This window comes from Zonotrichia leucophrys, chromosome 4, assembly GCF_028769735.1.
Source record: "Zonotrichia leucophrys gambelii isolate GWCS_2022_RI chromosome 4, RI_Zleu_2.0, whole genome shotgun sequence".
NCBI lineage: Eukaryota > Metazoa > Chordata > Aves > Passeriformes > Passerellidae > Zonotrichia > Zonotrichia leucophrys.
In genome coordinates, this window is record NC_088173.1 from 33,197,411 (window position 1) to 33,223,233 (window position 25,823).

Sequence of the window (25,823 nt, forward strand, 5' to 3'; positions counted from 1 at the left end):
ATTGTGCACAAGAAAGAAGATTCCTGGAAAGCACCTCACTTGTAGTGCATGCAGGCAACAAGTGCTGCTCCATGGCATTTATGGCAATTTCTTCTGCAAAACCAGACCTTTGCTTTTATTAAAGAGCACTTGGATTAAGGTATAATTACATGCTTGCTTGGAGAGTTTAGATAAGAGGTTTTAGGCCGTGAGTAGACTGTGCAGCTATAATGTTATTTCTAGTGTTTCTTGCTTTTCCAATTCCTTCTTTTCAAGAAAACTCCAACATAATTTCTGCATGAGTACTCACTGATAGGGTGTCGCAGAAGACTGCTGTGTACACAAGCTACTGACAACATGTAAGTAGTCTCAGACACACTGGAGGGAAAGCACAAGGAATAGAAACTCATATGACCACATCTCTCTTTTAACTCAGTACTTCCTCCTTTTGCCAAATTCAGACACTAAAAAGAAGAAAAATACTGACGATTTTTGTCTTAACCTCCTCTGAGATTTGTCACACGCTTTTACTCAAACTTGAGGCTAAAAAAATGCTTGCAACTATTTAGCTAAGTTACATCTTTTCTACTGATATTTTGTAAAACTCTGGCTTTTGAAGTCACATCCATTAGATCCTGCTCTGTTGTCAAACACTGGCACAATTACGTTAATGGAAGTGATTAATAATTCACTGGTGTTTCTTTCATGGTATAGGAAGGCTTGTGGCAGTTATGAACAACATTCAGTTCTGTTTGCTCAGGATTTTTTCCTTATTTTCCCTTATCTTTGTTATCTTACAACATAATCGTCTCCCTACCTGCCCTGGCTGCTTTTACACACCCTCATTGTTTACAAAATGAATAATTAATGGCTGATAACTTGCAGCCAAATCCCTCCCACCCTATTTCTTGTGCTTGGTCTATGCCATTTTCTAGTTTATTCCAGCAGCTTGGTTTACAGAACTTGATATCACTTACATGTTTGAAGAAGAGAAATGGGATCAAATAAAAGTGTAACAAGGTGAGAGTTCACATTAACCTGAGCTACAGTATTTACCTACTTGTAGGTCATTTTTGTAGCATTTGTTATACAGCAAAATGAAATAGATCTAGACTTATTTTGTGAAGTAAATCAAAAATTCACAGCCCTACTAGAGCAGCAAGAAAATCACTGCAAATGCCCTGCCCACTTTCTGAAGCACTTCTCCCATTTTCCAGCACCAGTCTATGTCACCCCATGCATCTTCCTAGCAACCACAAATGCCACTTGGATTCTCCAGCTCTCCTGGCTCACAAAATGCTCACGTCCTCTTATCACTCATATTATCATATTTTGTCAAGCCTGAAACGTGATCTTTGGCCCCGGCAGGGAGGCACAGCTTGGCAGGTCCATGGAGCAGAGCCATCCCATGGGCACACACAGCCCTCCATGCGGGTTGGGCTTCCGCTTCCCTGCACAGCCACAAAAGCTGGGTCAGGGGATGTTCCCTTTGGCTTCCCTAGGATAGCCCTGACTTCTGAAGACTCATTTTTAATTTGATTTTCCAGCTCAGCATCTCAGCTGAGACCTGACTGTCTTCTTGCTTGCATTGCTTTAGCTCTAGCAGCATTTTGCTGGAGTCACACGTGGGCATCACAGTGCACACACTCGGCCGGCCCAGATGTGCCCCTCAACACCTGCACAAGGAAGCTGAAGCTGTCCAAACTGCAAGTGAACAATAAACTAAAATAAATAATAATAAAACAAGAAGTTCACGTGATCCGGACTAGGCATGCCATGAAACTCAAATATTTGGCACTTGTTTTTCCTTGTCAAGCTGAAGTTGCATGTACTTCTTTTGCCATCAGAGGCAGCCAAACTTTGTAACCAGGAGCACTCAGATACCTGTGCTAGCAAAGAGTGCACACCAGCCTAGTTAAAACTTGCTGAGGGGGGCTTTGTTACATAGCAGTGCTGATGAGCTTCATATTTTTCACAAACAATACCCATTCAGCTGGGAGTATATGAACCAGAAAAGTGAGCGTCACTGGTTTTGTTAGTGGGTCAAAAAGTTAAGACAACATATCTTTACAGTTCTCCCAATGATACCTTTCCTGCAAGCAACTACAAACCCTGTTAAAATTGTTAACATGTATATAATAAAATGCATCACTTACTGTAAACTTACTGACAAAAAGATCATGATGATGAAATGAATTAAATGCAAAAAGCAAAGCTAAGAATTAATAAAATGCACATAAATTTTAATCTGGCAATTTAGAGCTTACAGTTTCTCATGGAAAAGCCAAATTAATGCCTGCTAACAAATAAAAAAGGAAGACTCTTGATTCCAATTAATTTGGGGCCTGATCATCTGTGATGACCTTAACAGAGGGCAGAGTCAGATTTCTGGGCATTAGCAGCACTTTTATCAACACAATGAGCTGGTGCTCAATCCTCTGCCTTTTGAGAGACCGAAATTAGTCAAGCTGGCTGGAAAGTCATTGCTTTGGGACTTTATTTTGTTCCAGCTTCCACTCACTGGAAATTCAGAAAGGGACATGGCTTTCAACCTGCCACCTTCAGATTTCTGAAATGAAATCTATTTTGCAGGATGCCTGTGCAATGGGAGAAATGAGTTTCTGACAGCAGCTGCTGCACAGTCCCAGGCTCTGGGCACATCACACTGGGTCCAGACACTGCCACTGCTTCAAACTAATGTTTTTTCAGGCTCCCTCAAGATAGTTCAAGAACCCCAGACAATCCCTATCCCTAGGGGATTTCAGGGACTTTCACTCTCCCAAGTTAATGATAATCTTGGCATTAGTGGCATCCCCAAGAGCCATTCCCACTGGAAGGTCTGAGTCTCTGTTTCTCACAGCTGAATTCTGAAGGGCAGAAGACCTTCAAGCCTCAGACAGAAAGCCAACCTAACTACATCTCAAGAAATAGCTTTTGAATCTGAGGGGTTTCCTGCAGAAAACTTTGCAAAACACACTATAAAGCAACATTTTTTCCCCCACCAAGTTGTTTAATTAGAAAATTCTGGAAAGTTTACTTGTTTAAAATTAGATATTACACAGAGGGGCAGTTGAAGAGGTTATTGGGGAGGATGGTAGAAGATAAAGTAGTTAGTGGGACACATGAACAACTGGCACTATGTTCAGGTTATCACCAGCCAAAATACCACTGCTGGTGTCTCATTAGGAGGGAATATCATCTTGTGATACTTTCTGTTTTCAGAACCCAGTATGCATTGGTGGGATGTTCAGCTATGAGCCAGGAGATGTTGGCTTATTCCTGACAGTATCACAGAGCTTTTAAGGCAGCACTGAATCAGATCTTCCACATCTAAAGCAGAAATGCCAATTCCAAACACAGCTCAGCCGGATACTTAGGCACTCTCCATCCAAGCGCATCACAGGACTTGTAGTTTTAGCATGACAAGTGCTATGAAATACAAGCAAAGTTTAAACAATTTGGTGGGACTGTTGAAAGGGAACGAGCAGGAAGAAGGTAGAAATCTTCCTGCAGTCACAGGTAAATGAAAGAGGTCAATAAGAGATGGCCTAGGCTTACAGCAGATGAAGAGAGTCTGAACACTTTTGTAGGGAAGGTATAAAGAGACACATGAAAACTTAGGAGGAGATGTGAGGACATAAAAAATAGTTGGAATGAGGTAATTACAAAACTGCTACATGAAGTGAAGGGCAGGGAAGGAAGTTTTTAGAAGGATTTCAGAGTAAGCAACACCATTCTAGTCTAGTCCAAGCACTACTTGTCTTGTCTAGTCCAGACACTCCAGACGAGTGTGGAGAAGCAGGAGAGAGATAAGCACTGGGGAAAAGGAAGGAGTTATGGTATCATCATGGCTATATCTTCAATCAAAGAGCAATACATTTCTTAACCTATCAAAGAATGAAAGTATTTCTGCAGGAAGATCTTGTACTAAGAAAATAAATGGCTCTCTAATCTCCAATTAAGTCCAAGAGCTAAATATTTTTGTTCTTAGCATTAAAAAACTAAATATCTACAAAACACCTTCTAAGAAATATAATACTCTAATCCTCAAGAGAGGCTTTTATAAAAGGATGCTTAGACTCAACAGTTAAATAATTTCCACTAACAAGAAATATATAAAGACGATTTGAAAAATTATATCCACCTCTGTGTTGCATGCAGGGTATAGGGTGTTTTTGTCATCAAACTATTGCTGAATTACCTGAGAAAAGAAAGAAACCTATCAAGGAATTAAGTAATTTTTATACTCTCTTTCTGTGACAAAAATTATGCACAAAGGTTCAAAAGGAAATTCTTCCTGTGTGTTTTATTCCAGCCATAAAATACACTTTATAGTAGCACTGACATGCTAGAAGACACTTTTATGCTGTGCTCACATGGCTTCATGCCACCTGGCCAAGAGACATTGGTAAGGCAGTCGAGCACACACCCTGTCGTGTGTGCTCAGCTTTTATTGCCCAGTCAGAAAGCCTTGCTTGCATCATTTTGAAAGGGAACAGAACTCACTGCTAGAAAACCCCAACCTGGACAAAATTAGAGCCAAAACACAAAGGAACCTGAATGCCAACCCATGGTGGAAAAACAATTTAGCTGTTTCATTGAGTTTTGCATTTCCACACTCTACTCCCCTGTTACACGCAGGACTACACATTTCAAACCTCTTGATACCACATGAAGCTGTTCTTCAGTCACTCAATTTAAAGCCTTTTCTTAGGAGATATTTAGTGCATCTTTGCAGGCTGGAAAGCAGCACACACACACATGTGCAGATACCTGAATTTTCAAAACAGGCCCAGGAATGGGCTGGGCTCAGCACTACATGCCAAGCTCTGCCTGCCCTCCTGCATCCCCATCTGCCAAGTGAATGGGTATTAATTCATGTAGGAGGTTTTTGGAACAGCCCTTCTGGCTGTGTAGGGGAGGGCAGACAACTGCTACAAGCACCATTGGTTTGGGGCCCTCTGGTAGGAGTTTCACACAGAGCTGGAGTAGCAGCCCTCTAAGGGGGCAGCTCCTTTGACAGAAGAAATTGCTGTGCTGGCCATTTAGCAGTTGGGTCTGCTACAGAAGTGGGCATCAAATACATTTTTAAGGGAAGGAGGTGATTTTTCCTATTCTGTTTCCTTCTTTTTTTTTTTTTTTTTTTTTTACAACAGGGATCTGTTCCACATGACCCAAACAACAGAAATGCTCCTGGAAATAAGTACTCTGATACTTCTGTAAGTATCTGGCAAGGGATCTACTTCATCTTGCTTTTTATGACTTAGAAGATCACCCAGTTTTCAAAGCCTAAATGGAAAATATTAGCTTTTACAAGGCTCTGTCAAGACACACCACAAGTTGGCTTTTGTGCAGTGTGGAAGAGAGCCTTGAGGCACTGATCCCGTGGGTTTCACCTGCTCCAACTGCCTCGGGATTCATCAATGCATGGAGTGCACAAATGACTGCCAGACGTTCAAAGCCAGGGCTTACCACCCTTATCTGAGAGATCACAGACTCCTAAATGAGACACCCATAGACCTGCAGCTGTGTTTGTGTGAGAAGGGCTCTCCATGTTCTAATAATGTCCATTTGAAACCACCAAAGCTGGAATCATACAGCAAATCATCAAGTGCCAACACAGAACACGCTAAGATTCTTTTAATACTGTTTTATAACATCAACAACAAGGGATTTTGCTTCATGTGTGGGATCTTTGTTTAAATTGCACTACAGGGCCTGTTTTAGTTTGGTTTATGGGCACATCCTGTACACTCTTGCACAGTTGAGCAATCCCATCCAATTCTAAAGGTTTATTTATGAGCATAAAGATGACTTACAGTAATAAAGAGCTACACCCTTGTCGTTCCAGCACTCACCTGCTCGCTGAGGATCTTATCATAATACAAACAATGAAAAAATACACTCAGATTCCGTTTTGAGCCATGCCTGAGCAAAGCAGAGAAGGATAAACAAGGACCCTCCCACAGCTTCCAATTCCTGTAGTGGTTTGAGGCAAGAGAACAACATTTGAACTATGGTTCTTAGAAGAATGAAATATTCTTGTTTCACAGTGGATTCAAGACTCACACTTTTGCCATTTTTTCTTTCATAGAAATGAAACAACTTCTTTCAAATGTCATACTTCTGGGTTTTGCTTGGGAGTTTTTGCTGGGTTTTTGGTGGGTTTTTTGTTTGTTTTCGTTGTTGCTGGTTGGGATTTTTTCACACTATGACTATTTCTTTCTATCATATCAAAACTAAACCCTTATGCAAAACAAAGTAATGTTGTCAACATAAAATCCAACTAATCTGGAATGTAACTGCAATTTCAAGTGGATTATAGGGATGCAGGAGCTGGGTTTGTCTATTTCCACCAGTGATAAGCCTCCATCCCACTTCCTGTCCCATTTTTTTTTTCTTTTCCCTACAGAAAGTACACCTGGCCCGTGAAGATTTTCACCCTGTTTTCTTCTTGTCTCTCTGGAATAGAGGCCCTGCTGCAGCAGAGGGCAGATGAACATCCTGGGGGCAGAGCCAGATCAGAAGAAAATGGATCTTTCCCTGCCAGTCACTTACTACTGGGATTCTCCCAACACAGAGGCAATTCAGGGAGAGGCTCCTGCCAGTATAAGTCTAACTGGGCTGTGTAAACACAGAAGGACCAGAGACTGTGAGCTCCAGAGAGAGATTGCTTCCTTGTGATAAACTAAGCTAATAAATAAGTTTTTAAAAGACCAAGATGTCTAATGTTGAGAGCTTTAAAGAAGGATCAGATTTTTGCAAAAATTATGGATGATATTCTGGAAAAAAGAAAGTTATTTTGCACCAGCCAAATGCATCCTTTATTTAAATTGACAGGAATAAAATCCTTTTAAGGAAAGAAGGAAGAGAGCAAAGGCCTTGCCTATAGTGCCACAGCTTACCCTGCCAGTGCAAGAGGCTGCACTGTAATGCCTGAGAGGGAGACACTGGGGACATCTGTGCCCCGACATGTGCCACCTGGCAATGTCCCCAAAGTGATGTTAGCTGACAGCAGAGAGCTGCTGGTCCATGTCTGTTCTGGGCCTTTCACCACAAGAAGAATTTGAGGGGCTGGAGGGTGTCCAGAGAAGGGCAGGGCCTGAGGTAAGTCATAGGAGGGAGCTGGGGATGGTCAGCCTGGAGAAAAGGAGAGAGGGGAGACCTTATTGCTCTCTGCAGAAAGGAGGTTGCAGTGAGACTGGGGTCAGCAACAAGTGATGAGGGAAATTAACTCGTTACATCAGGGGAGGTTTAGATATTAAAGAATAAAAATACAGAAAGAGCTGTCAAGTATAGACTGCACAGGGAAGTGGCAGAGTCACCACCCCTGGAAGTATTGAAAAATTATGTGGATATAACACTTGAGAGCATATTTTAGTGGTGAACATGGTGGTGCTGTTGGGTTGGCAGCTGGACTCTAAGGTCTAAGCTGAAGACCTTAGAGGTCTTCAAACTTAAGGATTCTATGGCTGTATGACTTTAGACTGATTCTCAGCACAGCTTTTGCAAGAACTACTTACATTTCCTTCTGAGCATTTTAAAAAATATCTCTTTGCTATATTAAACCTCATAAACTGAAATACAGACCAGCACAATATAGTCTGTTTTCACATATGCCATAACAAAAAGTTGTAGACCCCAGAAGAAATCACCACAGTGCCACCTGTGTAACAAGCCAAGCTTCTATAGTTCATACACCACTGCAGGTTTTGAGCTATGGATTATATATTAAAAACACACGCTGCATTAAACAGGGGTGAAAATGTTTGCGCTGTTTGATGGGGCTGGTTTTGCTTCTTTGGTTTTTTTTTTTTTTTTAATAGTCTGTATTAGCAGGAAGGGACTAACTAAGGAGAGGGGAAGAGGAGGAGAGTGGAAAAAGGAAAAAATATTTAAAAAAAAGAAAAAATATGAAAAAAAGGAAGGAAAAGAAGAAAGGGGAAACAAAAAGGAGGAAGAAAGGGGAAACAAAAAGGAGGAAGAAAGGGGAAACAAAAAGGAGGAAGAAAGGGGAAACAAAAAGGAGGAAGAAAGGGGAAACAAAAGGAGGAAGAAAGGGGAAACAAAAAGGAGGAAGAAAGGGGAAACAAAAGGAGGAAGAAAGGGGAAACAAAAAGGAGGAAGAAAGGGGAAACAAAAAGGAGGAAGAAAGGGGAAACAAAAAGGAGGAAGAAAGGGGAAACAAAAAGGAGGAAGAAAGGGGAAACAAAAAGGAGGAAGAAAGGGGAAACAAAAAGGAGGAAGAAAGGGGAAACAAAAAGGAGGAAGAAAGGGGAAACAAAAGGAGGAAGAAAGGGGAAACAAAAAGGAGGAAGAAAGGGGAAACAAAAAGGAGGAAGAAAGGGGAAACAAAAAGGAGGAAGAAAGGGGAAACAAAAAGGAGGAAGAAAGGGGAAACAAAAAGGAGGAAGAAAGGGGAAACAAAAAGGAGGAAGAAAGGGGAAACAAAAAGGAGGAAGAAAGGGGAAACAAAAAGGAGGAAGAAAGGGGAAACAAAAAGGAGGAAGAAAGGGGAAACAAAAAGGAGGAAGAAAGGGGAAACAAAAAGGAGGAAGGGAAAAATAAAAAAGAAGGAAAAGAGACTACAGGCCCCCGCGGGCCTCTGGCAGGGCCGGGAGCCGCCCGGAGCCGCCGGTACCATGGACAGAGCCCGGCCGGCCCCGCCCGCAGCGCTGGAGCCGCCCGGCGCGGCTCGCACTAGGATTTATGGCGCTGTCTGCCTGGGCCGGCCTGCCCTGTGTTGATCCAGGGCATCCTTCGGAACACCTGCCTCCCAGCGCCTGCCCGCGCAGTTCGGTTGCAATAAAAAGTTCATAAAAGAGTTTATGGCCGGGTGCGTAAACCTAAAATTTCAAATTAATCAAGGCAGCAGCTCATAGGCAACTTCAAAGGCTATTTTTTTTTAAACACATCAGTGTCCTTCTACATGCAACACAAAAGCTTTGTGGCAAAATACGTTTTGGTTTAGACAAATTGCTTCCTGCAGAAGCAATTAAAACATAAACCCTGATAGAAATATAAGCCCTGATGGACTTTCCTCTCAGGTACACAGCATACTCAGCACAGGAGTTGTCCGTTCTAGATTTTGTAGCCGATTACCCCTGAAGGACGGTTATCAGTAACACCTATTTTTCCTGGATATTGTCATGCAGGGAAATCTGAATTTGGACACACTGCAGCACATACAGGGAGAAGGCTGCGGCTCCATTTTAAGTGCATGAGAGGAGAGAAGAAACTCAGAAACAAGTTTAGAGAGCTAACAGAAAATATCCTAATTCCCTAGTTTGATCTAAAAACCCAACTTCAATAAAAAAAGGAATTAAATTTCAAAATAAAAACTGTTATATTCAGTTGTCACAAACCTGTGCTAGTGTACACACTTGACACCAAGTGCATTGCTGAAGATGTTGCTTCATGACATTATTTACATCCTTCATAGAGTAAAAAATGCTGAATGTATTTTGCTAGATATGATCATGTCTGTTAATTTTAAGTAGAGTTTCAATAACTTTTGAAATATTTTCTGAGAATTTCCCTAATTATTAGGGAGAATTAGAATCTCCCTAATTATTAATTCACATCTCTTTGATGTGAATTCTTCTGGTTGAATGAATGGTGTTTGAATATCAAGAACACATTGTTGATGGTGCTTGAATATCAAGAATACACTGTTGATGCTGTCAGAATTTTTGATAACGCTACTCCCTTTCTTCAGCATAGTGTGAAGCTTGTAATGCTTATAAAATGCCCTGAAAATACAACTGGTTCAATATTAATATTGTGGCTAAATGAGAGTTTATAGAAACACTAAGCTTTGTATGGAAAATTAAAAATAGTCTTCTAAATCTTGGTGACAGTATTGAATTGAATATTGAATGCCCACCAATTTTGTGGTCCTCCAAGTTGTGCTCAGTTCTGGCTGAGTATTGAGAGGGCTTCAAAATAGCTGTGCTCTTTGAAGAAGCATATCCATGCTCTGGAATGTAACATATTACTCAAGGTTCACTTTTCTTAAGGCAAAAGTATGTATGGAGGTTTGGTTGTACAAAAATACATATTGGACTGCGTGACAGATGTGTCATTGCCTCTGCGGTGATAACCAGGAAACTATTCATGGTCATGGCTGCTGAAAAGCTACCTAAAGTAATGGAAAATAAGGGGTGAGGAAGGTAAATTTCAGCTTTGGATACACCTTTTTAAATAATTATTTGCTTGACTTTACATGCACAAATACTTGTCCACATCAATGGAAGTTGACAGAACTCCATTGCATGTGTATTAAAAGACAGGCTTCACCACTAAAATCTGTGGCATCACAAAAGCATCCCACAGGAGCTGTGTTCTCAGTTTCAAAATCCCTAAAAATACTATTCTGCAAGCTAAAACAGCAGCTGCTGGCAATAACCACAGATTTACTCTCCAGACCATTCTCTGGACACACTCAAGCACCTCAATGTTCTTCAATAACCACAGATCTACTCTCCAGACCATTCTCTGGACAAACTCCAGCACCTCAATGTTGTTCTTGTGGTGAGGGCCCAGAACTGAACACAGGACTCCAGGAGGGGCCTCACAGTGCAGGGCACAGAGGGACAATGTGAAAACAAGCATTTTCATCTGCCCCCAAAGCAAGCATTGGTGTCCCTGTCTGGGTGAGGGGAGATGGAGCTAGATGATCTTTAAAGTGTCTTCCCACCCAAGTCACCCTGTGATTCCATGGTTTTCCAGCCATTATCAGAGCAGACAGGAAGAGCTGCTGCAAAGAGAGCCTGTGTGCATTCAGAGGGGCAGCCCCTGCAAAGCAGGCCATGACATTTGCTGTTAGCACATGTCATCTCCTCTTCACCACTTACTCCATACCCATGAAATGTGTGCAATGGCCAGCACAGGCAGACTTAAGCAATGCTCTCACGTTTCTTTTGATGTCTCATCACATTTCCTGGTCTTTCCAAAGACAAAGAGGGAAGCTGCTTCTCCCAAGCAACATGTCCAGTTTTGTGCATGAATTTAGCCCCAAATATATACACAATATGGTAATTAAGTATCTCCTGGCTTTGTTGTTTCTGTCATCTTTTCCATTTGGGAAACCTTTGGTCAGCTTTCCTTTGGTCTATCCTTTTGGTCAAACTGTTTCCATCTTCCAACTTAGATCACATTTCACTTCATACCACAGTGCTGAAGGTGGGACCGCTTTTCTCCAAAGACAGAAGAGGTGAGACCTTCCTGAATGCAAAGAAGGTTTATGCTGATGGAAATCTGCCACACTCTTCTCCACTACTATGTTCAAAAAGGTCAACATTAAACTGCCACTCAAAAACCTTCACCCATTGCATAATTAAAAAAAAAGTAAAATTACTATCCCTTTTAAAAAAATCAGAGGCCTGCAGTAATTTCCAGCAACATTTGATGAGAACTTTAGGTTATTCTCTTTCAGTGAGGATATCAGAACTCACGGAATAATTCAGCCATTTGTTTTCAAACCTCAAAATGCATGAAGGAGGAAACAAAAACCTTAATGCAAGACTTGTCAAAGGGAACAACTAGATGAAAATAGCAGAAATAAGGAGAACTTCTAATGCTATATTTTCTGTTACATTAATTGATTTTTAGTTGATTAAATATATTTCTGTTGGTACTGTATTAGAATCACAGAAACTGAATGCTCCAATTTTGCTGGATTCCTTTATTTCTCTAGGCATAATTATAAAATACAAATTTTACATGGTGGGGGTGGGGAGAGGGGGACCACAAATAAATTAAAACCAGCAGGGAAATTTCTCCCTCATGAAAACCATATTTCCAAAGGCTGAGCTGGTCCAGTCCTCCAACAGTTGCAGAGTCTCCTAATGAAAATGCCTTGTGAGCCATTCACAGAGTATGAATTTTATATGATGGCAGTAAACACAGCAGGTTTAATATCTACAAACTGGATATCAGGACAAACAGGAGAGGCTGGCAAGCAGAGGTTTGATTTTTTTTTTAGTAGAAATGAAAGAAAATAATAAATTAGAGTTTATTCTTATTTTTTTCAGGCAATAGAAAAGCTAAAATCTTCTGACACTGCACTTGCAATAATTTTTCAAAAAGTGGCAAAGGTAAATATCTTGAAACTTCATGTTTTTACATTTCTCAGATTTGAGGTATCAAAAATCAAGAAGATCCATCAAAATAAATCAATTAATGAAAATGGGGGGAAGCTTTTTTTATAATCTGTGGCGGTTTTATTTGAATAAACAAAATATGAGTCTGCCAAAAGAAGACACAAAACTATTTATTCCCAACATTTCCTGGAGACTTTGGAGAGCCTAATTCAGTTTGCCATGCTGACCTTCTGTGGAGGCCCTGATCCTGCACCACCATCTATTTAAGGAATCTGCAGGTCAGTTCCTTACATCAGCTCCACAAATATTGGCAAGGTGTGCAAGGATAACAAGTACAACTGCCAAATGCAACCGCAGATACCACTTTAGTATTCCAATAGGAGTCCAAGTTTTCCCTGTCTGCTAAGCACCCAACTGCCACAGAAACAGCTGAAAACCTCTGAATACTCAGCAGCCTTTGAGGACCAAAAATCCTGGCTTTGAAATCAAAATCAAAATCCTGGCCTCATTTTTCATTTATCTTACTTCTATTTTGGGGAATATTTTTTTTCTTCTTCCTGGTTTAAGAATACTTGAAATTATGACCACAGCATCTCTAAGGTAAGTTTAGACCCACTGCTTTCTGTTGGAAGATGCTCTTCTATTTACACATCCCAGTTATTTAGTAAAACAAAAGGGAAACCAAATACAGAAATATCAGGGATGGGTATCAGCAATCACAGGCAACAGCAGCATCCAAGTGAAGTAACCCCACTACCTTCTAAGCACAAAATTACAACCAGCATTGCTTCCAAGCTTTCACTCTCTTTCCCAACAGGAAAACCCAAGGAATCCAACAGCAATTCAGAGCCTTTCTTTCCCTGCTGCCATTCTCACAGAACCAGCCTTCTGCTCCTCAAGCCTTTTTAAAGCAAAAGCTTTCAGGATATTCCACAATGCAAAGAGGCAGCCACCAAAGTGTAGAGCAGGAAAAATGGTTAATTGACTATCTTAATAGCCAAGTAATAGCAGCATAATTGATTTAATCCAGTAATCTTTCCACAACAAGAGACGAAACACACAAAAATTTGCTGTGAGAGTACTCTTGCAAAGCATTCTGGTAAGCAACGAAACATAACAATGCAATTCAGACTGTATTCATCATATCTCCACCACAAACATTGCAGCACTGCTAATACCAGAAAAAAATAAGAGACGTCCTTCCTACCTGAGAGGTGACTGAGGCTGGTAGGTACTACATGTTCTGCACATCAGACTATGCCTTGGAGTCTCACATACCCTGGAACACTGCTTCACAGCCATGTTCTCACCCACACCCATGGGGAAGCTCCAGTAGGAGCAAATTAGGCAGATTCAAATTTAATGAGGGAACAATCAAGAGAACTGCTTGCAGAAGCCTGCATCCAATCACCATACCTCCCAAAATGTGCTCAGCTTTATCCTATATCAGAAAATTTCACCTCTCCCTCCCTCTTGACCCACCCTAGCTAATAAACTACAGCTGGGGTAGCACAAGCTGCTCTGCATTCTGCTTCCTGGGGTATCAGGAAAGGATGACCCCGTCAAAAACCATGGTGAAACATCCAGAGGTGTAAAGCCAGCCTCTGGTTGAACATTCTTTGCTCTGAGCAAAGTCTTGCAACTGGAAATGCTTTTGAAGCAACTGGAATAAAGTGTGTTGTGTGAGAAAGCCCTGGCACACATCCTGCACTCATGCCCCACCTTTGGCCCTGGGCTCCTGCTGTCCATAGCAAGTCATTTAATGAGTCTGGGCCTCATGTCCTTCTACATAGACAGGATAATTCCCCCTTGGCCAGAGGAGATCAGGACTGAGAACTATGAGTAATCCCTATGTGAGCCCTAGCCAAGCTCTCAGCTGTACCATTTCTGTAGGATGGCTGCACAGTCCCACCACAAATCGTCACAGCTTGTTGACAGTCAGCGTTTTGGGGGACCTTCATGTTACACTGACCCTAAATTCAGCATTGGTACTGGAATGAGAAAAATAAAATAATGTCATCTGTGGCTAATACAAAGCAAATTATGTGCAGGCCATGGAATCTGGTAGCAACAAAGAAGGTTGAGCCATAGACTCTGTCAGCAATGGAAAAGGGTGCTTCATAGTGTTCTATGGCTTGTAGGGCGGTGAAGTAGAATCCTAGGATTCTACTAGTGATACTTTTGCCCACATGCACCTGAAATCCAAAGCAGACAAGTTGTATGGAAGTGCTTAGCCCCCTTTCCACTGCTTTCCAAAATGGAGTATGGAGGAGCCCACTGCCCACTCTGACAGGGATCCCTGCTTCTCCCTGCCTCCCCCCCTTCACTCTGACCCCAGCCCACTCCTGCTCCAGTGGAAACCAACAGCAAGGCTTCTCCCAGCCTCTCCAGCCACAAAATGTTTAGGCAGAAGAGATATTTTTTCTGTGTAAAAAACCCCCAATAAATAAATGCACCACCCTCCTCCTTTTTTGAAGTAGACTTTAGAGAAGAGATGTTGCAGGAGACATTGTCATGCATTGCTCTTTCACTGCTGGTGAATTTAATAGATGAATAAATAAATAAAAAGATTGATCTCCTCGCACTGCTCCCAGGATAAGCGGGGGCAGCTTCAGTTCGTGGGGAAGGAGAGGCAGTGTCCGCTGAGTGCCGGGGGAGCGGCGGGGCCCGGGTGTAGCTGCTGGTCGCGGATGCCGCCCCGGAGCCGGGAGCGAGCAGGAACCTTTCCGTGGCAGGATAAAAATGTTGACTGTAGATAAGCGAGGTGCAGGTGGGGACTGAGGGCTCTGCGGCGGCTCCGGCCGGTGCCCGGGGTTTGCTTTTGGGGTTTATGGGAAGCAGGTGATGCCGCCCAACGGCCTCGGCCTCACTCAACCTGTCCCCTGAACCAGAGTTCAGCCAGGGCACGTCGGCGGTGCCGGCATCTCCCGTCCTGGCAGAGCCCTTGCCCTGGGCGGAAGGGAGCAGAGAAAACAAATAAAAGCTCAGAAACCTGCAGAGTCAAACGCTTTGCCCTACCCGGGGAGGGAACTCGGAAAGCTCCGCTGGCACCCAGATGTGCCGGGGTGCTGAGTGCGGGCTCGGCATCCTCCCCGGCCACCTCCCGGAGTGTCCCGCCCCAGGAGCGGTGACAGTCCCAGTCCCGCGCGTCCCCCACGCGTGCCGGGGTCCCGCAGGCCGGGGGCCATGTGGGGCCCGTCCTGTCCCGTCCCCCCGCCCCTGCCACCCTCTGAGGCAGGGGATGCTGCAGGGCAGTGTCGCACCACAGCCCGTACGCCATGCGCTGCTCGCTCCCCATCCCGGCTCCTGCCTCTGGACAAAACTGCGTGTCTGACCATCGGATGGGAGCAAACAGAAAACCCCAAGAACAAGGATGTCGAAACACAAAAATAGCAGTGGGTGGTTGGAGCTGAAATGATACGAGCCGACCCGGCAGGGCCGAGGGATTTGCTTGTTCCGAACAGGTCTTTAAAACACCAATCTGACAAGGCGGAGCGGGGTTTGCCGCGCCGGTGGGCCGGGTGTCCTGTTTCAGCGAGTCACGTACCATTAAAGAGGCACTTTTACAAGTTTGTGGCGAGGCGCTGAGCCATTCAAAACTGCTCGCTCGGGAGGAAAACCCGCGGAGGCAGCGCTTGGGGAAAGGGTTAACCCGCTGCCCTGCCTGGGAAATGATGGTAAATTATCCGGCGCGTTCTCCCGGGGAAGAAATTAGACTTCAAAAGGGCTGGAGCCCTTCTGAATATATATCAAGCAGATGGGCTGATGCGCTGTCTCGCTGATGTGCCATTGATTAGCCGCCCCACAAAAGTGCTGCAGCCCCGCTCGCCCACGGCGGGTGCGCGCCGCCGCCCGCCGCTCTCCGGGGCAGCGCACCTCGGGGCTGGGCAGGGGAAAGGGATGGCCGCCGCAAGACACCGGCAAAGAAAGAGGGGATCAGAGTGGGGAGAGCAGCGGAAGAGGGGGAAGAAAAAATAAAAACCCCAAACCAACAAAAACAACAACAAGGGAAAAAAACCACCAAAAGAAAAAACAAACAAATAAACAAACAAACAAAAAACGGAGGAAAACCCGGGATGAAATACAAAAAGAAATTTCCTCAGAAACGGAGGAGATTTGTTTTCCCACCCCCAAATCTCGCCCTCCCTGTCAGCCCCACAGAGAGCCCATCCCCGCGCTGCACAAGCTCCCATCCCGAGTCCCAGCTGCGCTCCGTGCGGAGTGACGGGCGCCACCTCCCCAGCCCGAGCAGCCTCGGTTAAACCGAGCCGGGAGCGAAAAGCTGCGGGAAGCGGCAGAGGACCGAAGCAGAGGCGGCCGCTCTGCCGCTGGCGCCCCGCGGGGAAAGCACCGGGTTGGGGGTCTGGGTGTCGCATCCAGCCCCGGAGGAGCTCAGCAGAAAGGCCTGTTCCCTCCTCCCGGGCCTAAGCAGGGAGAGAGAAAAGCACACGCCAGAAAGTCACCCACTGAAGCGTTTAAATGCTTCACCGCTCAAACCGCCTTTGACACGCCTTGGCTGGGCTCCCGAAGGCATCCCGAGCCATTCGATAGCGCTTCAGAGAGGCCTTTCTGTCTGCCCCGCTCCGAGCAGCCTGGAGATGGCCAGCGGCGGCAGTGGCAGCGCACCCATGGCACGGGTGCCGCCAGCCCGCGCAGCCGCGCTCCCATCCATCCATCCATCCATCCATCCATCCATCCATCCATCCATCCATCCATCCACTCCCGGGGACTCCTCAGGGAGAGTCCGCCTGAAGTTAACACGGGCTGGCGGCAGGGCAGCATGTGCCTTTCCCAACCCAGCTCCAGGAGGGCAGCCGGCCGCGCGCCCCATCCCGGCGGGCACACAGCCCCGAGCAAAGCCCCTTCCGCGCAGTAATGACATGGCCAGGGGAGAACACTTGACCCCTTGTCCCCTCGCTGCTCCAGCCTGGCTTGCCCGCCGAGAGGATGCTCCCCACGCTGGGCCGGCAGGGTCCCCGCCTCACCCACGCACCACCCGATCCCTGGCCACTTTCCCCGCAGTTTTCTCTCCTGGATAAGCATGCCACGGGCACATGCGACGGCGGGTGACCAGACACAAGGTCGGCTGCTGCCGTGTCCCGGCCCCAGTGCCCGTGGGTGGCAGTGTCAGACCTGGGGCCGCGGGAGTCGGGCACACAGACAGACAGACAGACAGACACAAGCCGGGGGGTGTCCCTCTCGGGGACGGGGCTGTGGGGTACACAGCTAGCCGGGAGCGGGGGATTTCTGCGTGCCCATCGGTACTGCAGCGGCCGGGACGGACCCCTGCGAGCGAGTGCACGTGTGTGCATGCGGCCACGCGTGTGCGCGCCCGGGCGTGCGGGGCCCCGCGTGGGCTCGCCCGTCCCTCTGCGGGCGCCTGCCCCTCCGCGCTGTCGGAGCAGACACGCTGGGCCGTTCCTGCGTATCTTTTTCTCCTCCTTTGTCTCCCTTTCTTTGGCTTTGACTCTTTCAGGTGCCCCGGCGGTGCCCTCGCGTGCTGCTGGTTGCTGGGAGGTGGCGTGGCTGCCACTGCGCTGCTGTTGTGCGAGGGGCGGGAGGGAAGGGGGCTTGAATGCTGGCTGTTGTGCTCGGCTGGGGTGGGGGGCCGCCGAGGAGGAGGAGGCCGATGATGATGATGATGGAGGGGAGGGGGTGACGATGGAGCTCACCGCGGGCGCGCAGCTCCCTGGGGAGCCGCCTGAAAGGCCGCTGCGCTCACCAGCTGACAACGCGTGCTCCGCTCCAGACACGGCGCACCGCGGCCGGGAGCGGGGCCAGACCCCCCCTCCGCCCTCCAGCCCCCCTGTCCCCCCCATTGTCCGCCCCAAAGCATTGTCCGCCCCGCTCTAATTAAGAAACACTGGCCCCACGGCCAACTCCCCTTCTAACCCCCCCCCCCCCCCCGCCGTGGTCCCTGCGCTTTTCTGGTCTCCCCTCGCTGGGTTTAACCCTTTCTCCCCCTTCCCTTCCTCCTCTCTCTCCGAGGCCAGAGGTTGAGCAAACAGCAGCCGGAGAGCCGCGGGGCAGAGATGAGCCTCGGCCGCCGCGCCTGGCCCCGCTCCGTGCCCCGAAATGCCCGCGCCGGGACGGCGGGGCCGAGCCCCGCACCGGAGCTCGCGGCCGCGCTCCGTCCGACTTTGATCCGCGCCCCACAGCCGGCGGAGCCGCCGTGCGCCTCGCACAAAGGCGGCCGCCTCCCCGAGCCCCCCCGGCCCCCGCGCTCCTTTCGCACACCCCGGAGGACAGTCAGCGTTCAGCCAAAATTTAACGCTCGGATAGTGCGCTTCTGACTCGCCCTTTTCAAATAAAAGCCCGTTTAGGATGATAAAACCCCACGAAGCAAACAGGGCGAGACTGCTTCCAGGGGCTGGTGCGCGTCCCCGCTCTTGTTAAAAAACTTTGCGGTAGTCTATACAAAACAAACACTGTCGCAGGCTCAATAAAGCGATTTATCCATCTTCATTACTTAAAGAAATGTTGTCTCTTTGTTTGTTTGGGAGATATTAAGCATGCTTAGCTTGCAACACATAGTTGATTCCTTTGCTAGTATCTTGGATACTTGGATCTGACTTTGGAAGGTAGGAGCTAATTGCTAATAATGGAGAGAAAGGAACCAGCCAGCATAGCGGGAGTGGCCTGGCATATGGGGAATGAGCGGTCTGAAATACTCAATATTCAAGTTTCCAAAATATTAATGAGATTATAGCAACCTGCAGCTATACGTTACAGCTTGTTAACGGAGTGCGAGAGAGGGGGGCTGCCAAGCGGTTGTTATGCAAACTCTATAGCTGAACCTTAAAATGGGAATGCGGCTGGGTATCTCTTTCAAAGAAGAGCTAAAAAAAAAAAAAAAAAGAAGAGAAAGCCCCTCAGACGGCGAGTGCTGCTGCGCTGCGGCTGCGAGCACCAGCCGCGCCATGCCGTGCGCTCGTCTGTCGGGGGAAGGGACCCGACCGAGGGAGCGGGGAGGATTTTGATGCGCTCTTTTCCACCACCTCGCGTGTTCGCAGCCGCAGAGGCAGAGCCCGGGACGGCGGGGCGGAGAGAGGCGGCACGCACCGCTCTCACCCACGGCCGGCACCGCCGGGACCCCTCCGCGGCTGCTGCCCCTCACCGCGCCGAGCACATCCCCAAATTAAACCAAATAAACCAAACAACGCCCCCAAAGTTGGTGGTTTTTTGCTCTTCCGCATCACTCCCGTGATGGGATCCCTCCCGTGCCCCCCAGGATGCGAGACCGGCTCCCACAGCACAGAAATCAGTGCCGGTAACCAAAGCTGACCTACCCCGACAAAGCAGGCATTTTATTTGGAAGGCAAATGACCCTCCCGATAAACTTTCCACCCTGCGGGACGGCAGCCCGCTTCGGCAGGTACGGGCGGCGAGCAGGGCAGGGCAGCAGCGCGGGGTTACCGGGGGGGCAGGTGCCCTGTTTCTGTAGGGGAAAGCGACACCCGCACGGGCTGCTGTCCCCGGCCGCGCCTGGATAACTGATCACCCTGCCAGCGTCACCTGCTGAACCCAGCGGGACCCCAGCACCGCACGGCTCCGGCTCGGCCCCGGCTCTGGTGTCACGGGCAGGCTGGGCTAAGCGTCAGCCAGTCCCCCATTCCCGTCCGGGTCTAAGCCGAGCCCAGGGGCCACATCCTGATCTCGGGCGACCCGCCGCGCTGCTCGCGTGTCCCCGAAACCCCGCCGGCTTCTCCGCCCGCTCCCAGCCCTTTCCTCTCGGCTTAAACCGAGGAGGCTCCGTGGGAAGATCCGCTCGTGTCCCTGAGAAGGAGCAGGGAAGAAGGGAATGATGTGATCTGAGCGGCGGTGCGGGGACAGGCGCTACAGAAGAGCGACAAGCTCCTTACCCTGCACTTGTTGAATTTACCCGGTTCCGCTGGGGACTGCGGGACGGGAACGGGACGGGGTCCCGGCGGCGCAGGGAGCGGAGGGAGCGCTGCTCCAGGCGGGGCAGAGCCCGCCCAGCACTCCGGCCCCGGGGCGCCCCGATGGGAGCATCGCCCTGTACCTCTCCCCCCGCCGCGGAGTTTGACACCACCCCCGCTCAGGGAGGGCGAAGGGAAAGTTGAACCCGAACCCGATTCGAGGCTTATTTTGTTTTGGTTGTTTTGGGTTTTTTTTTTTTCCACGTTTATTTGATCTCAAAAAACTTTTCAAAATTAAAATACATAAAACAATGGCAGCTGGCGTTGCTAAAATCAAAATAAACGATTTTCGTCGTAGAAAAGAATTTTTTTTAAAAAAAGAGAGAAGCAGAAATAATTGCAAACACTGCATAATAAATACGTTTCCTATTACCACAAAAGGAAAATAAAATTGACATAAAAGTTTGACACGACAAAACCGTTTTCGTTTTTAAGAGAGCGTTAGGATTAAGTGGCTTAATTAAACATTGGTCTCCAATTGGCAGTTAGTAGCTTTCCTCTTGAAACTGCATCTCCAGCCGCTGATAAAGTGCTTGCGCCAAGGTTCCCCCCAAAAGACGCCGGCATGGTGCTCTAAGGAAAATCCAAATTTTCTCCGCTATTTACAGGTCAGGACGGCGCGCTATTGACTTTTGCGTGTGTGTTTGTGTGCGTGTGTGTGTTTCCACAGCAATGCGACCCACGGCAGGATGGGTGTCCTGGAAGACGGGGGTGTCAGGGCGGGCTCACGGCTGGGTGGGGATGGATGGCGCCGGCGGCACCCCGGCAGCGGGGCCAGGCTTTCTCCCTGCGCATCACCTGCTCGCCGACGGGGCGAGCCAGGCTAAGGCTGCGAGGTGGCGCGTTGGCAGGAGGGAACGGCAACGACTTCTAGGCGAAAGAAACTTTCGAAGTGTAAACTAAAAATTAAAACAAACCAACCGCCCCTGACAGACAGGGCGGGTACAGTCACTCGCTAACAGCCATCCCCCCTGGACAAACCAGGGGCTGCCGGGGGTGGGAGACGAGGGGGCGGATTTCAAAGCGACCGAGGGGAGCCGATGCCGTCCGTGGCGGCACCGCGTCCGGCTGCTCACCCCGCGGCGGAGTCTGTGCTTCGAGGGGCGGCCTTGCGGGGGTGCCGGGGACGACGCCCCTGCCTTAGCTGGCCTCGTCCGAATCGCTGTAGTGGGAGCGGGGCGAGAACTCCCCGTCGCTCCTGTGGGACCGGGGCGACGTCTTGCTCCTCTCCTGCGGCGGCTGCCCGGGCTGCGGCAGGAGGAGGGCGGGGGAAGGGGCTCTCTGTCCCATCAGGGCGCCCTCCGCAAAGGAGAAGTGCAGCGGGTCGAGCTGCACCGAGTAGCCCCCCGCGGCCGGCGGCGGGGGGAAGCGAGTCCGGCCGTGCCCGGGGGGCGACGCTCTGGGCGGCCCCGGCGGCGGCGCCGGCGGCCCCGGCGCAGCTCCGGCCCCGGCGGCGGCGCAGGGCGGCTCGAAGGGGGCCCCGCGGTGCTCGGCCTTGCCGGAGCCGTCGGAAGGGGCGGCGGGGCCGTGCAGCAGCTCGGCCAGGGCACTGATGTAGATCTGCGCCATCTGCAGCGTCTCGTACTTGGAGAGCTTCTTGTCGTTGTTGAAGGAGGGGATGACATTGCGCAGCTGGTCGAAGGCGTGGTTCAGCCCGTGCATCCGCCGCCGCTCCCGCGCGTTGGCCGCCAGCCGCCGCTGCTTCTGCACGCCGCTCACCTGCGCCCGCAGCCCGGGGCCGCCGCCGCCGCCCCGCGGCCGCCCGCCGCCCCGCGCCCCGCCGGGGCTGCTCCCGCCGCCCCGCGCCGCGCCGCCCTCCGCCGCCGCCGCCTCGTCGTCCTCGGCGGGCAGCAGGTAGCGCGGCGAGGCGGCGGCGGGCAGGCGGGCGGCGCAGCAGACGCCGAGCCAGGAGCCGGGCGCAAAGCTGCCGCAGCCGCCGTGCTCCGGGCCGGGCGTTGGCGGCTCTGAGGGCTCGCGGGCGCGCTCTGCCCAGGGCAGGCTCATGGCTCTAGTGCCGCGCGCCCATCGGGCCGCGCGCAGCCCCCGCCTCGCGCGTGGCGCCCCGACGGCTCCGGTGTCGGCCGGGCTCGCGCCCCCCTTTAAGGAGCGGCACGCGCCGGGGTCCCCCCCCGCCCCCGCTCCCCCTCCCCTCCGCTCCCTCGCGCCCCACCCCTCCCGCCGCACGCCCTCCACTCGCGCCGGTCGCGTGTCGGCGCGGCCAATGGCGCGCGCGCGCGCGGGGCCGGCGCGTGCGGGGAGCCAATGGCGCGCGGGGGGAGCGGAGCCCACGGCCGGCGGCGGCGGACGGGAGCGGGGCGGGGGGGGTTGGGGGGTGAGCCCGGGCCGGCGGCACGCGCTGTCCCGCCCCGCCCCGCCCCGGGCAGGCGCGCGCCGGGCGGCCTCCCCGCGCGCGGCGGGGCGGAACGGGGTGCGGGGGCCGGGAGCGCCCCGACGGCGCGTCCGCCCACAGAGGGAACCCACTCCCGGCCGCACCGGGCGCTCCCCGCCGCTGCAGCCTCCGAGGACGCTCCGTCGCGCCCGCCTGGGGAAACATCTTTTTCCTTACAGCCAAACCTCGGAGGGCCCGGTAAATTGGCCTCCCCACGCCTGGCGGGAGTAGCCGTCGGTGCGCCCGGCTCTCGCTGCGGCCGCAGCGACCCTGCCCGAGGTGTCGGTGCGGAGCGCTGCCCGCCCGGGACGGTGCGGACGGCGGGGCACGGAGCGCGGCGCTGCCGTGCAGAGGTTCGGCCGCGAAGCCGCCTAGGGAATGTCTCCGGATTTAGAGCGGTAATCCCGGGGACACGCGGGAAGCCCACGCGGGACCCGGTAGGTGAGAAGCGGTGGCGTTCGCAGCCGGGACAGCACACTGCCCCCGAAGCTGCCACGTTTTCGGCAGGGTCCCGATCCCCCGCGAGCGAGCCCTTTTGTTGGCCAACAATAGCTGGCCAAAGGTGGTGGAGAGGGAAATAGCTCCGTGCACGCATCTTAACTTCCCTTCCGCGCTGCCTCCCCTCCCGCCACCGCCGCCTGCCTGGAGAGGAGAAGTGGAGGTTTGCCCGTGTGAATAGGCGTGTGGAGAACAAAGTGATGGGCACAGTATGAGGTAGATATGTTTTTTCAAAAGTGAATAACTTGCAAGCCAAGGAGGGAGCAAGGGAGACCAGCAGCTCAAAGCCGAGCGGCAGTGACATGCAATGAGCAGCCTCGCTAGTTTAGGAAGCTGCCTGGGCACACTTGGGCATGGCAGGCGCCTGGGGCCCGCCTTCCACAAACAACTGGATGGTACTGAGAAAGCGCAAAGCTGATGGTTTGCTTTCCTTAAAAATAAAAACAGAGGCAAACCTTCTCTATTCTTTTTTTTTTTTCCCCTAGCTATTACGCTTCAAAGGCAAAAGCTGTTGTATCCCCCAAAACAAGTTGTCAGTTTCTGACCGAAATGGAAGTGTTTACTCAGTAAGAAAGATGGTAAGGAGCAGAAGTCAATACCTTGTTTCTGTATAGTATCCATAAAGTTGCCAGACCATTTATCAAAACTTTTATACTCTCTGATTGTCTAACCCTCCCCCCTTCAATGCTTGTATGGGTAACAGCAGAAAAAGCCCTCAGCACTGTGCTGCACGGTGCTGGTTGCTGGCTAAATTCCCACCCCCGGCTTCCCTTTCAGCCCGCAGGCACCACGTGCTCCCTCCCTGGTGCCCGTGGCACAGGTGCGCTTTGCCAGCGGCCCTGCTGGGCTCTCCTCCCCAGGGTTAATCCGTGTGCTCCCTGTTTGGGCAGCGGGTGCCGTGGCTGTGAGCTGTTCCATGCAAGGACCGTGGGCCAAACCTTGGAAATGAGTGGGAGCTTTGCTGAGCAGCAGCCACTGATACCCATTTCCAGAGGCCCAGCAAGCGCCCAGCACAGGGAGAGAGCCAGGCTGGTGCAGTGTTCAGGTTTTAAACATCTCCCTCCAGGCTGGTGGGATGTGTGGCTGTCAGGACTCCTTGACAGCAAGCCCAATCCTCCATCCCACAAACCATCCACTGGCCTCTGGGCACAGAGGGAAGCAGCATCCCATTAGCATCTCCTGTGGATGCAATGTGGCTGATGCCCCAGAAGGACCCTGGGCTCTGGATACCCCAGGGCTGCTGTAAGGTGCTGGGGACCTCCCTCAGCAGTACCTCCGTGACTGCATGGAGCACTGGGGACATCAGCCGAACACCTCAGCATGGTCCTGGGATCGGAAAAGTTCCTGGCTGGGAAACAGTAACAGCTGCTTATTTTTCAAGTGCGTGTTTTGTGAGCGCATGCACGCTTTGAAACTGGAGGCATCTGAGACTCACTCCACAGTTTGCTTTTGAAAGGACACACACAAAAAGCCATTTTCCCCACCAACACCACTGCTCAGAGGGGGAAAAATGTTTCATTGAAATCCAGTGGTCTCTGTATGCCTGTATCTGCTGTGTGCACACACTCAGAGTCAAAGTCAAAGGCGAAGGGTGGTTTGTGTCAGCACTGGGTTTAGCTCTGCTCTCCCAGAATAAGATAAATGTAAGTGATGAAGAACTCCTGGGGCTGGCTGAACTCATTTTGTATTCAACACTGCCCGGCCCTTTTCACTTTCCTTTCTCCCTCTCTTTGTATGTTCAAGCCTACTTGAGTTTCTTTTTTTCTTTTGTAGAAGTTGGTTCTTTTGAAGCGGTTCGAGGCACGCCCTGCTGCAAAGGGGACTTCACGGGAGTCGGAAACACAGGCACACCGGTCTGAAACACTTACTGTACAATAGCAGCAATGTAGGAAGCCTTGGAAATGAATCTGCTCTAAGCAAGTGTCAAAGCTTTCAGAGGAAAACAAACTGAACTTATCCCCGTATCTTTATGCATATTTTCCCCCCAGTCCTCCTTTCCTCTCCCCCTGCCCCCAGCCTGGTTAAGAGCCAGGCAGCAACTCGGGGTCAGGAACGGACTAGTGTTACAGAAAAGTGGGTTACAAAAGGGGGGACAGCACACTTGCAAAAAGCCTCCTCTATCATTACAGCCAGAGACATTCTGAAAGCACACAAAGCACATGGGTCAGTTCTCAGTTTGTACTCAACAGTCTAATTGCTCATTCAATGCCATTTCAAGATCAGCCAGCTTCTCTGCAGGCATCACCACTGGTCAGAAAGTATTTCATTTCTTCTCTTCCCTTTCCCCACTTTCCCCACATGTTCTCTCGTTTCCTCCTTTCCTTTTGAAAAGTATGTGGGGGGACACACAGCCCTCTTTGTACCTTCCCTGGTCTTCAGGCAGTAAAACCCACAAGTGGATAGAGACCAAGGTGTGAGTCTTGCTCACTGAGATCAGGTAATTCTTGCTGAATCTCAGCTACAACCGGCCCAGGCCTCCTGCAGGAGGAGGGAAGGGGGGTTTCTGCCCTCCCAGTGGCTGGCCTGCTCCCCGGGATGGCAAGCCCCAGCTAGGAGCTACTACAAACACAAAAAGACAACGTACAGCTGAATTATTTTCAGTCTCATGGACTGCATCATCAGAATACTCACCCAAATAAAGCATTCATGCTTACTTTATTCAGAGCAAGACTGCTTAACAGAAGAGGGTCCAGCAGCAAATGTTTCTTAGGCTCCTCCTATGGCCAGTGTCTAATGCTTTACTGTCACATGTGTTTTAAACACACATTAGAAGTGATGACTGCAAGGAATGCAAGAGCCCAGGTACTGGGGAAATCACACTTCTGAACCCTGCCCCTTTCCACTCAGGACAACTAGGACCTTGCTGCTGCTGAAGCAGATGTGCCCTCATTTCTGCAGAGCAATTTTCCTGGG

At 50.1% G+C, this 25,823-nt stretch overlaps 1 protein-coding gene across 1 annotated transcript; it reads right to left on the minus strand.

Annotated features, from left to right (window-relative positions):
• Nucleotides 1–21,163: 21,163 nt before the first annotated feature.
• ATOH1 (atonal bHLH transcription factor 1) lies at nucleotides 21,164–22,027 on the minus strand. Its single transcript, XM_064712306.1, has one exon. It carries the CDS (start codon nucleotides 22,025–22,027, stop codon nucleotides 21,164–21,166), a length of 864 nt encoding a protein of 287 aa, XP_064568376.1.
• Between the last annotated feature and the right edge of the window lie 3,796 nt (nucleotides 22,028–25,823).

Excerpts from the sequence above, each read along its gene's own strand:
- ATOH1 (XM_064712306.1), bottom strand. The coding sequence starts at position 22,027 with ATGAGCCTGCCCTGGGCAGAGCGCGCCCGCGAGCCCTCAGAGCCGCCA.